Source organism: Salarias fasciatus, chromosome 11 (genome assembly GCF_902148845.1).
Source record: "Salarias fasciatus chromosome 11, fSalaFa1.1, whole genome shotgun sequence".
NCBI classification, from domain to species: domain Eukaryota; kingdom Metazoa; phylum Chordata; class Actinopteri; order Blenniiformes; family Blenniidae; genus Salarias; species Salarias fasciatus.
This window is the reverse complement of record NC_043755.1, coordinates 34,738,173-34,753,172: the sequence shown is the minus strand read 5'-3', so window position 1 is coordinate 34,753,172 and position 15,000 is coordinate 34,738,173. Positions and strand designations below refer to the sequence as shown.

General features: G+C 49.4%; 2 protein-coding genes and 1 long non-coding RNA gene across 3 annotated transcripts in view; 2 read left to right on the top strand and 1 right to left on the bottom strand.

Moving 5' to 3' along the window:
- Positions 1-5,624: 5,624 nt before the first annotated feature.
- Positions 5,625-7,119, bottom strand: LOC115397362 (glutaredoxin 3-like). The gene is given in 3 exon segments (XM_030103624.1): positions 5,625-6,001; positions 6,003-6,878; positions 7,010-7,119. Coding segments are annotated over 2 exon segments (1,014 nt in total). The 5' UTR covers positions 6,777-6,878; positions 7,010-7,119; the 3' UTR covers positions 5,625-5,761.
- A 384-nt stretch (positions 7,120-7,503) lies between these two features.
- Positions 7,504-15,000, top strand: part of LOC115397278 (large proline-rich protein BAG6-like) — a 7,782-nt gene continuing 285 nt past the window's right edge. The window contains exons 1-7 of the mRNA XM_030103507.1: positions 7,504-7,545; positions 7,635-7,751; positions 8,029-8,301; positions 9,110-9,197; positions 9,288-9,405; positions 9,506-9,720; positions 14,970-14,999. Coding sequence (XP_029959367.1) covers positions 9,117-9,197; positions 9,288-9,405; positions 9,506-9,720; positions 14,970-14,999 — 444 coding nt within the window. The 5' untranslated portion in view covers positions 7,504-7,545; positions 7,635-7,751; positions 8,029-8,301; positions 9,110-9,116. The remainder of the gene's footprint in view (positions 7,546-7,634; positions 7,752-8,028; positions 8,302-9,109; positions 9,198-9,287; positions 9,406-9,505; positions 9,721-14,969; position 15,000) is intronic.
- Positions 9,735-10,970, top strand: LOC115397375 (uncharacterized). The gene is made up of 2 exons (XR_003932465.1): positions 9,735-10,225; positions 10,706-10,970. It is a non-coding gene; the product is annotated as an uncharacterized LOC115397375 (long non-coding RNA).

Sequence of the window (15,000 nt, the reverse complement as noted above, 5' to 3'; positions counted from 1 at the left end):
ACTGACTGACTGAAGGACTGAATGACTGACTGACTGACTGACTGACTGACTGAAGGACTGAGTGACTGAGTGACTGACTGACTAAATGACTGACTGACTGAAGGACTGACTGACTGAAATACTGACTGACTGACTCACTGAAGGACTGACTGACTGACGGACTGATTGAAGGACTGACGGACTGACTGACTGACTGACTGAATGACTGACTGACTGACTGACTGACTGAATGACTGACTGACTGAATGACTGACTGACTGACTGACTGACTGAATGACTGACTGACTGACTGACTGACTGACTGAAGGACTGAGGGACTGACTGATTGACTGACTGAAGTACTGACTGACTGAGTGACTGACTGAAGGACTGACTGACTGACTGACTGACTGACTGACTGACTGACTGATTGACTGACTGAAGGACTGAATGGCTGAGTGACTGAAGGACTGACTGAAGGACTGACTGACTGAGTGACTGAAGGACTGACTGAAGGACTGACTGATTGACTGACTGTCTGAAGGACTGACTGACTGACTGACTGTCTGAAGGATTGACTGACTGACTGAAGGACTGACTGACTGAGTGACTGACTGAATGACTGACTGACTGACTGACTGACTGACTGACTGACTGACTGAAGGACTGACTGACTGACTGAAGGACTGACTGACTGACTGACTGACTGACTGACTGAAGGACTGAGTGACTGACTGATTGACTGACTGAAGGACTGACTGACTGAGTGACTGACTGACTGACTGACTGAAGGACTGACTGACTGAAGGACTGAATGACTGAGTGACTGAATGACTGACTGAAGGACTGACTGACTGAGTGACTGAAGGACTGACTGAAGGACTGACTGATTGACTGAAGGACTGAAATACTGACTGACTGACTGACTGAGTCACTGAAGGACTGACTGACTGACTGTCTGAAGGACTGACTGACTGACTGACTGACTGACTGACTGACTGAAGGACTGGCTGACTGACTGACTGACTGACTGACTGACTGACTGACTGACTGACTGACTGACTGACTGAAGGACTGACTGACGACTGACTGACTGACTGAAGGACTGACTGACTGACTGACTGACTGACTGAAGGACTGGCTGACTGACTCACTGACTGACTGAGTGACTGAATGACTGACTGAAGGACTGACTGACTGAGTGACTGAAGGACTGACTGAAGGACTGACTGATTGACTGAAGGACTGACTGAAGGACTGACTGACTGACTGAAGGACTGAATGACTGACTGACTGACTGACTGACTGACTGAAGGACTGAGTGACTGAGTGACTGACTGACTAAATGACTGACTGACTGAAGGACTGACTGAATGACTGACTGACTGAAATACTGACTGACTGACTCACTGAAGGACTGACTGACTGACGGACTGATTGAAGGACTGACGGACTGACTGACTGACTGACTGAATGACTGACTGACTGACTGACTGACTGAATGACTGACTGACTGACTGAATGACTGACTGACTGACTGACTGACTGAATGACTGACTGACTGACTGACTGACTGACTGAAGGACTGAGTGACTGACTGATTGACTGACTGAAGTACTGACTGACTGAGTGACTGACTGAAGGACTGACTGACTGACTGACTGACTGACTGACTGACTGACTGATTGACTGACTGAAGGACTGAATGGCTGAGTGACTGAAGGACTGACTGAAGGACTGACTGACTGAGTGACTGAAGGACTGACTGAAGGACTGACTGATTGACTGACTGTCTGAAGGACTGACTGACTGACTGACTGTCTGAAGGATTGACTGACTGACTGAAGGACTGACTGACTGAGTGACTGACTGAATGACTGACTGACTGACTGACTGACTGACTGACTGACTGACTGAAGGACTGACTGACTGACTGAAGGACTGACTGACTGACTGACTGACTGACTGACTGAAGGACTGAGTGACTGACTGATTGACTGACTGAAGGACTGACTGACTGAGTGACTGACTGACTGACTGACTGAAGGACTGACTGACTGAAGGACTGAATGACTGAGTGACTGAATGACTGACTGAAGGACTGACTGACTGAGTGACTGAAGGACTGACTGAAGGACTGACTGATTGACTGAAGGACTGAAATACTGACTGACTGACTGACTGAGTCACTGAAGGACTGACTGACTGACTGTCTGAAGGACTGACTGACTGACTGACTGACTGACTGACTGACTGAAGGACTGGCTGACTGACTGACTGACTGACTGACTGACTGACTGACTGACTGAAGGACTGACTGACTGACTGACTGACTGACTGAAGGACTGACTGACTGACTGACTGACTGACTGAAGGACTGGCTGACTGACTCACTGACTGACTGAGTGACTGAATGACTGACTGAAGGACTGACTGACTGAGTGACTGAAGGACTGACTGAAGGACTGACTGATTGACTGAAGGACTGACTGAAGGACTGACTGACTGACTGAAGGACTGAATGACTGACTGACTGACTGACTGACTGACTGAAGGACTGAGTGACTGAGTGACTGACTGACTAAATGACTGACTGACTGAAGGACTGACTGAATGACTGACTGACTGAAATACTGACTGACTGACTCACTGAAGGACTGACTGACTGACGACTGATTGAAGGACTGACGGGACTGACTGACTGACTGACTGAATGACTGACTGACTGACTGACTGACTGAATGACTGACTGACTGACTGAATGACTGACTGACTGACTGACTGACTGAATGACTGACTGACTGACTGACTGACTGACTGAAGGACTGAGTGACTGACTGATTGACTGACTGAAGTACTGACTGACTGAGTGACTGACTGAAGGACTGACTGACTGACTGACTGACTGACTGACTGACTGACTGATTGACTGACTGAAGGACTGAATGGCTGAGTGACTGAAGGACTGACTGAAGGACTGACTGACTGAGTGACTGAAGGACTGACTGAAGGACTGACTGATTGACTGACTGTCTGAAGGACTGACTGACTGACTGACTGTCTGAAGGATTGACTGACTGACTGAAGGACTGACTGACTGAGTGACTGACTGAATGACTCACTGACTGACTGACTGACTGACTGACTGACTGACTGAAGGACTGACTGACTGACTGAAGGACTGACTGACTGACTGACTGACTGACTGACTGAAGGACTGAGTGACTGACTGATTGACTGACTGAAGGACTGACTGACTGAGTGACTGACTGACTGACTGACTGAAGGACTGACTGACTGAAGGACTGAATGACTGAGTGACTGAATGACTGACTGAAGGACTGACTGACTGAGTGACTGAAGGACTGACTGAAGGACTGACTGATTGACTGAAGGACTGAAATACTGACTGACTGACTGACTGAGTCACTGAAGGACTGACTGACTGACTGTCTGAAGGACTGACTGACTGACTGACTGACTGACTGACTGACTGAAGGACTGGCTGACTGACTGACTGACTGACTGACTGACTGACTGACTGACTGACTGACTGAAGGACTGACTGACTGACTGACTGACTGACTGAAGGACTGGCTGACTGACTCACTGACTGACTGAAGGACTGACTGACTGACTGACTGACTAACTGAAGGACTGAGTGACTGACTGACTGACTGAAGGACTGACTGACTGAGTGACTGACTGACTGACTGACTGAAGGACTGACTAACTGAGTGAAGGACTGACTGACTGACTGACTGACTGACTGACTGAAGGACTGACTAACTGAGTGAAGGACTGACTGACTGACTGACTGACTGAGTGACTGACTGACTGACTGACTGACTGACTGACTGACTGAAGGACTGACTAACTGAGTGAAGGACTGACTGACTGAGTGACTGACTAACTGAAGGACTGACTGACTGACTGACTGACTGAAGTACTGACTGACTGAGTGACTGACTGAGTGACTGACTGACTGACTGACTGACTGACTGACTGACTAACTGAAGGACTGTGACTGACTGACTGACTGAAGGACTGACTGACTGACTGAAGGACTGACTGACTGACTGACTGACTGACTGAAGGACTGACTGACTGAAGGACTGACTGACTGACTGAGTGACTGACTGACTGACTGACTGACTGACTGACTGACTAACTGAAGGACTGACTGACTGACTGACTGACTGAAGGACTGACTGAGTGACTGACTGACTGACTGACTGACTGAAGGACTGAATGACTGAGTGAGTGACTGAATGACTGACTGAAGGACTGACTGACTGACTGAGTGACTGACTGAGTGACTGACTGACTGACTGAAGGACTGACTGAGGGACTGACTGACTGACTGACTGACTGAAGGACTGACTGAAGGACTGACTGACTGACTGACTGACTGACTGAAGGACTGAATGACTGACTGAAGGACTGACTGACTGACTGAGTGACTGACTGAGTGACTGACTGACTGACTGACTGACTGAAGGACTGAATGACTGACTGACTGACTGACTGACTGACTGAAGGATTGACTGAGTGACTGACTGACTGACTGAAGGACTGACTGACTGACTGACTGAAGGACTGACTGAGGGACTGACTGACTGACTGAAGGACTGACTGAAGGACTGACTGAGTGACTGACTGACTGACTGACTGACTGACTGAAGGACTGCTGTGTGGGATGTCAGCCCTCCTGCTGCTGTCGGATGATGTTTTCATCTTAAAGGGAAAAAACCTGAAAAGTCCCAGTTTGGACGTAGGTGGTTAAAAAAACCCTGATGAATGAAAGTGGAACAAACTGACATGGGGACTGGACGGTTTATGTGTGTGTGTGTGTGTGTGTGTATGTGTTTGTGTGTGTGGGGTCATGCCTGACTGGTGGAGACACTCAGTTATTGATTCTCCAGCTGCTGATTGGCTGAGGCGACCACCGGCCAGTCCTGACTTCACAAAAAAAGCCTCTCGGCTCCAGACTGAACGGTTTGTTTTCAGTCCTGTCAGAACAGGCGGAACCGAGTTGTTCCATCTCGTTTTACTCCCATCTGTCCCCACGGTGGCGCCACACACACACACACACACACACACACACACACACACCGTTTTGTCTGTTCGAACCTAAATTTAAGGGTTAAAGTTGAAGACTTGGCTTTGTCCACATGAAGCTTTTGACGTTGGAACAGCAGCTGACAACATCCTGTGATCAGGAGGAACTTCCTGATCTGATCTCTGAAATGTTCCCCCTCCTCGCAGACAGAAATGGGATCTCTCAGCTGTTTCCAGATGGATCCGGAGCTGACGGAACCCCGTCAGTTCAGCTGGAGAACGTCTGAGAACGTCTGAGAACCCTCTTCAGATGAACACGAAGCAGAACTTTGATCTGGAGGAAAAACACTCTGCACCAAGATTCAAAGGTTAAATTAGCTTTAATGTGAAAGTGAAGCCAGAACCAGAACCAGAGAGGTGGACAGAACCAGGACCAGAGAGGACGGCGCCTGTCTCTCTTCAGGAACAAAACCCAGAGTGGACGTTTGTTTCTTGCTTTATTTGGAATCTACAATCTGAAACAACAATAACAGAGTCCCGGAGAGTCCAGCAGAGTCCAGGAGAACCCTGGAGGGTCATGGAGAGTCCTGGAGAACCCTGCAGTGTCTCGTCACAGGCTGGAGGGGGACCAGTTGGTCCTGCTGGTCTCCTTCGGGTTCCCTCACTTCTCTCCCCACAGGAGACCAGGCCCCCTCAGGACTGAGACCAGGTGCTCCCCCTCCTACGACTCCCCCCTCAGGACGGAGACGAGGTCCCCGCTGTCCTCCAGCTCCTTGACGATGTCCAGCCCCCCCACCAGCTCCCCCTTGACGTAGAGCTGGGGGTAGGTGGGCCAGTTGGAGAAGGTCTTGAGGCCCTGGCGGACCTCCTCGTCGGACAGGATGTCGAAGGTGTCGTAGTCCACCCCGGTCCGGTTGAGCAGGTCCAGGATCTGCCTGCTGAAGCCGCAGCGGGCCCCCCCCCTCCCTGCTGCCCTTCATGAAGAGCATGACGGGGCTGCGGGCCACCAGGGTCTTGAGCCGTTGCTCCAGGGTCTGGGTCTGGTCCTGGTCCTGGGTCTGGCTGCAGGTGGACTCCAGCTCCCCGGACTGGGCCAGCTCCTTGACGATGTCCAGCCCCCCCACCAGCTCCCCGTTGACGTACAGCTGGGGGTAGGTGGGCCAGTTGGAGAAGGTCTTGAGGCCCTGGCGGACCTCGTCGTCGGACAGGATGTCAAAGCTGCTGAACCGGATGTTGCTCTCCCGCAGCAGCGCCACCATCTGGCGGCTGAAGCCGCAGCGCGGCTCCTGCGGGGCCCCCTTCATGAAGAGCATGACGGGCGCGGCGCGGATCAGCTTCTTCAGCCGCTGCTCCAGGTCCGGGGCGGGGGCCGCGGGGGCTCCGGGGGCCCCGGGGGGGGCCTCCCCGCCGCTCTCCGCCAGCCGCCGCAGCTTCTTGGTGAGCTCCGGGGCGTGCGCCCCGTCCAGCCGGTCCACCGGCCGCCCGGCCCGGAAGAAGACGAAGGTGGGCACGGAGGAGACCTGGTAGCGCTCCGACACCTCGGGCAGCGCCTCGGCCTCCAGCCGCAGGAAGGCGGCCTGCGGCGTCTCGCGCGCCAGCTCCGCCAGCACCTCGTTCATGTGTCCGCACTGCGGCGCCCAGGCGGCCTGGAAGTGGACCACGGCCAGCCGGTTCCCCGCGGCGCTCAGAAACTCCTCGAACTGCTGCCCGGTGGAAGCCTCCGCGAGCAGCGCCATGTTCCCAGACTGGCTCTTCTTCCTGCGGCCGCGGCTTCTTCTGAGGGACCGCGTCACCAGCCGGCGCTGACGTCACAGTGCCGCCTGCGGCCGGAGGGGGAACTGCAGCATCGAGGAAGTCAAAAATACAGGAAACGCGTTTATTAATCCCAGAGGGAAAAAAGTCTTTACAGTCATACTCCGCATAGAATAGAAAGTCAAAGAAAAAAAAAACATATATATTTTTCGTGTACCTCATGACCCTTTTCCATAGGTCTACTCCATGAATAAAAGAAAGAAGCAAAAACAGAACTCATCAGTGCTGTTGTACCAGGCGCCAACCTCGTCTCATAAATCATGAAGATAATGCGGAAGTGCAAAAAAGCTGTAATTCCGGAGAGATTCCAGCAGGGGGCGATGATGCTGGTTTCAAAAGAGCCCCGGTCCTATTGGAACCCATTAAAAAATGCCGATTTTCAGAGTGCAAATAAACATATAAAGCGCCCGGTTTCAGAACATATTTTGGTCTCTGTCACTAGTTTCTAGAACCTGCTGCTTCACCAGACTCTGATTTTCACATAAATCATCTGTTGATTTTATATTACGAGTTAAAGTTTTGCATAAGTCGCCCTATCACAGCGCCTCCTCTGTCCACGTGATGCGGTCACGTGATGGGCTGGACCAATCACATTTACATCTGGTTTCAAATATTCAACGTGGAGACGTCCTGCTGGACTCGCTGAAGTCTTCAGAACGGCGGTTGAGAACTCTATGGGTGACGTCACGAAAGGTCTGTCCATTTATTTACTGTCTATGTGTTGTACAAGATGCTGACAAGCCATGAAAAAATGATCTTGGTAACTTTCTACATGTTTGCAGGATTTGTGTTGCTCTCCAGCCTCCACCTACCCAGATTACTGCTGAGATGTGTAATCTCAGCACAGCGCTGCACCTCCTCTTCACTCTTACTGCCTTTCTTTCTGGATAATGATTGAGGTAATCTTTTCAAATGATTTCAAACCTATTTCAGCACTTTAAACACTTTATTATTATGATTATGATTATGATTATGATTATGATTATTATTAAACCCCAAAGGTTATCTGTCACCTGTCCATCAATCCTTCCAAAACAGACTCCTATGCACAATTGTAAATAATACACAATCTATAAACGTATTTCAGTGAATATCAAGTACACAAAAAGTACAAGTACACCTATCAAGACACATTCATAGAAACTCTCGTTTTTCTGGTTTATCCGGTCTGAGAAGGGGAAGAAGTGAAGCAGCTCCAGCCTGCAGTTCACCTTCCGGCCACCAGGGGCCTTAATGAAGTGGAGCAGCCCCCGGCCCCGTCTGCAGTTCACCCTCCGGCCACTAGGGGCGCTGATGAGTGTTACGCAGAGTGTGAACGCCTTCAGAAGGGGAGCAGCGGAAGAAAGCTTCTGGTAAATACCAGAAGATCCAGAGAAGAGATTACAGATTATCTGAGCAAAACAAACCACTGCGCCCTGGATCCTCCTGGAGGAAGGACGCCTCTCTAAGGTAAACTCACAGCCGCACGAGGCGCCTGGATGTGCTGAGCAGGCTATCGGCGGCGGCGCGGGTGTTTGGCTTTAGCGTTAGCATTAGCGTTAGCATTAGCTGGTCGGCTAGCTCGCCTGTGAAGCGGTTTCCTCTGGAATGAGGCTGAACTGTCAGATTGCAGACATTACGCGGCTCCAGGTCGCTGGAAACAGGAGTGTTACTGCGAAGTGAGCAGAGGCGGTGCGGTGTGTCATGTCGGGCCGAGCAGCGGCGGTGGACTGGCCTGGGTTGGTGGTTTTTCACATCACTTTAATAGCAGCGCTTTGAGCTCCGGGTCTGTCGTCGCTGCGTTCTGCCGTGTCGGTCCAGATCCAGGTGGTCTCTGCTCCTGACATCCTGGAGCGGCGGCAGCGACTCACGCCTCCGTGTCGCTGTTCGCGTTCCCAGCTCCAGAGGGACTTCGTGCTTTTTGTTTTGCCCAACCAACAAGCTGGAGTTTGAAGGAGCACATGTGATTGAAGTGTGAGCCGTTACCGAGTTTCCTCATGAAGCGTGACTTCTCACAGCCGTGTGGAAGCCCAGTGAACTCCAGCACTGTGGAGAAGTTCAGGTCGTGACACCAACATCTGAGTTTAATCACTGAAAACACTTCTAGAGTCTCATCGCGAAAACACGACGAACCGTTTGGCTGATCGTAAACTTTTTTTTTTCTTTTTCAGGTTTTGAGTGGTCTATGGACAGAGCTTTGGATCTCTGACCTCTGACCTCTGATCTTTGAGCTCCGCTGGTTGAATCTGATTCTGACGTGACTCCTGCTTCCTCTCAGGAACACCATGGAAGAGCAGAGTGCAGACATTGAGGTGACGGTCAAAACCCTGGACTCCCAGAGCCGGACCTACACCGTGGGAGCTCAGGTAGACCCCGCCCCGCCCAGAGCCCCCCCCCCCCCCCCCCCCCCACACGTCCACTGCAGCAGTTTAATCTGGACTCTCCTCGTCTTCCAGCTGACGGTGAGGGAGTTCAAGGAGCACATTGCTCCTTCAGTCGGCATCCCAGTGGACAAGCAGAGGCTGATCTACCAGGGCCGGGTGCTGCAGGACGAGCGCACGCTGGGGGACTACAGTGAGTCGGACACCCCCCCCCCCAGCGCCCAGCTCCATCTCTATCTCTCTGGCTGACGTTCCCGTTTCACGTCAGTGTCTGACAGATGTGTTGCTTCCAGATGTGGGGGGGAAGGTGATCCACCTGGTGGAGCGCGCGCCCCCCCCTCCGTCCCAGCCGGCCTCGGGGTCCGGGGGCTCGTCGGCCGACAGCGGGCCGTCCTCATCCTCGCAGGGAGCGTCTCAGGTGCCGCCGCACGACCGCAACGCCAACAGCTACGTGATGCTGGGGACGTTCAACCTGCCCCTCAACATCATGGACCCCCAGCAGATCCAGGTGGGTCCCGAGGGGGGTGGTCCAGGTGTAGCATAGCACCTACGGCTGCAACAACTAATCGATTAAATCGATAAAAATCGATAATTAAATTCGTTGCCAACGAATGTAGTTATCGATTTTTAATCGCCAACTAGTCGCGAGTGTTTTCGGACTTTAGTTGTAGCTTAAAAGCTGCGGAGAAGAGAGCTCCGGTGAAATTTCCACATGGAACCTCTCACACGCGGCCATCTTTGTTGTGGGCGCATAAGCACTGGGCAAGGAGCACTCACTGCGCAGGCACAGCAGCGACCACAACAAAGATAGCTGCATCCAGTTCGTCTCAGGCTTGCGATCGTCCGAAAAGATCAAAAACATGGGAGCGTTTCACTCTCGATAAAGTAAAGAAAAGAGTCACATGCAATATTTGCAAAATGGATTTCGCTTGGCACGGGAGCAGGACCGCGATGCACGAGCATCTGAAGAGAAGACACGTGGGAGTCCTCGAAGCCGATCCAGACTCCCCTCGGTAAGTGAACTTGTTGAACTTGATGTTGGTGAAAGCACACCGTTGTCTCTGTTGGCTTTTAACATGTCATTGTCGTCACCGCGGTCTCTTATCGCCGCCGTGTTCTCTGTTTTGACCGCATGAACGCTGAAAAAGCATCACTCTGGTCTGTGATGGGGGGGGGTATATGCGGCTGTATTTTTAGACATACTGTATGAGCGTGTATTTAGACTGGACCCGTCTCTACTAAACTCCCACGATTTTCAAACATCTTCCTTTCAGAGGGAGAGATAAGAATTATTGATATTACGGACTTGGTGAAGAGAAAATTAGTACAACAAATGCATTCTGATGGAAACACTTGCTTTATTTTGTCAATTTATCACTCTGAATTATTAGTAGACCAGTTACTAGGTCAGCTTCACTATAGGTTAGCACAAATTCCATTTTTTTTTTAGTTATTTGTCATTTATTTTGTTTTTTTAATCCAATGTATTGCAGGCACAAGAAGACCACAGGCGCCATGGATGACTACATTCAAAAGCAGCAGACTTGTTCTCCACAACAAGCAGCTGCCCTCACCCTGTCACTTTTGAATGTGATCATTAAAGACATGAGGCCCATCTCCATAGTTGATGGTGAAGGCTTTCAAGAGATGATTCACACCTTCAACCCTGAATACCGTATTGGCCCGAATATAAGACGACTCCGATTATAACATGACCCCTATTTTTCAAAGATCATTTTGTGGAAAAAAAAAAAAAAATGCTGAAGACAGTAAGGTCACTCATAAAACAACTTTTTATTATACAATTATTATAAACTCAAAACTCACAACTGAGATAACATTTCACCGGAAATGAAATGAAAAAATATATTCTCTTTTTCAAAATAAGAAACAATAAGCAACAAATAAGAACCTCAAGGGGTCCAACCTGCATAAATGATGTAAATAACTGTCCAGGTCCTTCAGCTGAATCAGGCTCTGGTGGTGGACATTCCGTCTGTCCGTCTTTCAGAGACGTATTCTCTCTCCCTTCTATCAGTCTCTCTGAAGCGTCTCTCAGGACCACGGAAAGCTTTCTCATAGCGTTAGCATCTGGAGTGTTTTTTCTGTGCTCTCCAATAAGAACGAGGCTCTGCTCCACCAGACCTCCTGGCGGCTTGGCAGTAGTTTGATGACTCTGCTGCGTTGATCACCATCAGTTTAAAGTTGGTATCATAACTTCTCCTCTGTTGTTGCTCAGTTGTCCAGCGTTCAGCCCCTTTGTTCCAGATGATCCGCCATTTTTCATCAGATCATTTGATCTCATTTCATCGCTCCACTCGCTCTCTGCTTAGTGATACTTTGGCTCCATCTAGCGGCGCGGATGTGTATTGACCATCTACCGTAAGTCCGCGATTATAACACCACCCCACTTTTGAGGATGCAATTTCTGGAAAAAAAAACCATCGTCTTATATTCGGGCCAATACGGTACATCTTACCATCAAGAACACACTTCACAAGACTGATGGAGGACAAATACAATGAAACACACCTGAAGGTAAGTCTCTATCCCTGCTTCTTTCTTTCTCTCACTCACTCTGGGTAAATATTTTAGTTAAATATTTTAGTGAAGCTGATGTATATTTGACAATACAGTAAATTGCTGATAAGTTAAGAAAATTATTATAATCTAAAAGAGTTTTTAAGTTTGGGTCTCTTCTCCTAAAATGTTAACTGTAGTCATGTCTTTTTAAGGTAAAGGAGATGCTTAAAGACGTTAGCTCCCTTGCCTTGACTGCTGATGGACCAGTCGTGCTACAGAGACATACCTGGGGCTTTCCTGCCATTTCATGACTGACAATTGGCAAATGAAGACCCTGAACCCGGCTACCTCGCATCTGGAGGAGAGGCGTACTGCTGAGAACACTGCGACACGGCTGGAGGAGGTTGTAGAAAAATTCAACATCTCGCCGACAAAAATAAAAGCAGTAGTGCACGACCACGGGGCTAACACGGTAGCAGCAATGCGACGACTGGAACAAAAGCATGGATGGGCACACACTCCAGCTCATCGTCAATAATGCCCTCAAAGAAAACATCAGCAGATCTATCGGTGCCTCAAGGAGCATCGTGGAATACTTCAAGAAGAGTGAGCTGGCTCACACAAAATGAGTGGCGAAGCAGAAGCACTCACCAGAACACAGCATGATCCAGGATGTAAGTACAAGATGGAACAGTAGTTTTTACATGATGGAGACTCCTGGAACAGCGCTGGCCAGTTACTGCAACTCTGACCCTGAAATAACTGCAAAGGGAAAAAATACTTGGACTTGAAGGCAGAGCCGTGGGCACTGCTTGGAGAGGTGGTGGAGGGTTGCAGCCGTTTGAATGTGCTACAGTTTGTGTCAGTGGACAGGAAGGAGTACACTACTGCTTCCTGTCTCCCACAGGTGGTCGAAGGGCTGCAGCCGTCCATGCAGCAAGGCAGTTTTGAGACCAGTTCAGGGAAAGCCTTTCTTTCCAGTGCAAAACATGGTGTAGAAGAGAAATGGAGGGATCAGTTCAGTACTGCATCAGCAGGGGGAGCCCAGTGAAAAGCCCACTTCTCATTGCAGTCGCACTTGACCCTCGATTTCTAAAGCTCAAGTTTCCCACACCTGAAGACGGCAGCAGGCGCCAGGGGCAGCTGAAGTCCTTGCTATAAAAGCCAAGGAGAGCGATGGCGGTGGCTCCACACAACAACAGGAATCAGTGTTCAGCAGAACACTCTGCTCTGGACGAGCTCCTTCCTGACTCAGACAGCCAGAACCGGGAGGACGAGGCGGAACCCAGGAGGACAAAATGGTCCAAAAGGTCAGGGATGAAGTTCAGAGGTACTTTGCAGGGCCGCCTCCAGCCAAAAAGGAAGACCCTCTCACATGGTGGCGGGAATGAGAAGAGCTTCCCCACACTGTCAAAGGTCGCAAAGTCTGTGCTCTGTATTCCTGCAACATGGACTCCTGCAGAGCGAATCTTTTCCGCTGCAGGGAGTCTCTGCTCTCAGAAGAGGGCCGGCCTCGCCCCGCAGCGTGAGGAGATGCTCACGTTCCTGTGCATGAATAGAAGGTGGATCTGGAGAGTAGTGCAGTCCCAGGAGGTCAGCCTGCCTCATCAGGTTCAAGACAGCTGTCCAAGTGCAGCAGTTGTAATGTGTCTGTAAAATTACCAACACGATGTTCCTTTATTGCACTTTTTCATTGAGTTTACTTCATTTTTATTATTGCAGCTACATCCTTGGTTTAAATGAAAAAAAATATTTTATGTTTAATTTTGTTTGTTTACAGAAAATGAGTCACTGACACGTTGCACTAATGAGAGAGAGAATGACAATCAGAATAACTTTTTTTTGAATGCAAAGGAGTCTGATTTGTGGACTGATTTTGTTTTTTGATACTTTTTTGATACTCAGAACCTTTTATTTGTTTTATTGATGTACTTAAAACAGTACAATTGTACAGTTTTTGTGTAGTTTAGTTAGAAAACAATAAAACATTTTTTAAGTAATTATTAATTTTGTCTTCATTGTTATTTAGAACAATGTTTTCAACCACGAGATACTGTCAGGTTTGATGCAAGAAATGATCCAGTTTCACCTAATCAGTGTTAAAGACAGGGAAGTTTCTGTTCTGTCAGCGATGGGCAGAAGTCTCATGTCTTCTATATCAGTAGATGGCAGGACTCCGCTAATCGCCTTGCACTTTGAGACCAGAGAATTAGTGACACATCCAAACTACAGGTGGCGCTAGACAAGGCTGAAACATGAGCTGGAACAGCTTAGCCGCCATATTGGGTGAGTCTCTCCACTGCACCGTCATGGTTCAATTAACAGCACAACTTAGGGTTCGTTTAGATTTTTCTTAGTTATTTTGTTTGGTTTTTATCCAATCCTGACTGTAACAATGAAGGTTCAGGTCATGTTGTCCTTGCTCCCATTCTCAACAACATCTCTCTGACATGATCTTTAAAGCCTGATGCTAAAAAAAACTAAAGCAGAGAGTTAGTTGTTGAGGAGTTGTTACTTGTATTTATGTTTTTTCAGTTCCTGCCATCAACTCTGAGTTCATCCACTAAGGCCCAGGTTTCACACTGAGAGAGAATAAATATTGTCTCTCTGTTTATTGATTCCTATTAGAGACACTTTGACTGGAATTACTTTTTATTGTTAATCTGAATGGAAAAACGTGTGCCTTGGGTCAGAAAAGGTTGAAAAACACACAACATGCCTAAAACAACTTCAAGCTAAACTTAGGGGGTAATTGCAAAAAAGTGTCATTTATCTGATTAATCGATTGTTTAATTAATCGTCCGATTAATCGATTATGAAAATAATCGTTAGTTGCAGCCTTACTAGCAACCCTATGGTGTAGCCTAGCCACCCCGTGGTGTTAGCCGCTGGTTGTAGCCTAGCCACCCCGTGGTGTTAGCCGCTGGTTGTAGCCTAGCCACCCCGTGGTGTTAGCCGCTGGTTGTAGCCTAGCCACCCGTGGTGTTAGCCGCTGGTCGTAGCCTAGCCACCCCGTGTTGTTAGCCGCTGGTTGTAGCCTAGCCACCCCGTGGTGTTAGCCGCTGGTTGTAGCCTAGCCACCCCGTGGTGTTAGCCGCTGGTTGTAGCCTAGCCACCCCGTGGTGTTAGCCGCTGGTTGTAGCCTAGCCACCCCGTGGTGTTAGCCGCTGGTTGTAGCCTAGCCACCCAGTCTGAAGTGACCGGTCAGTGCGGATGTCCTCTCGTCTCCTGCAGATGTCGGTCCAGCAGATGGTCTCCGGGATGG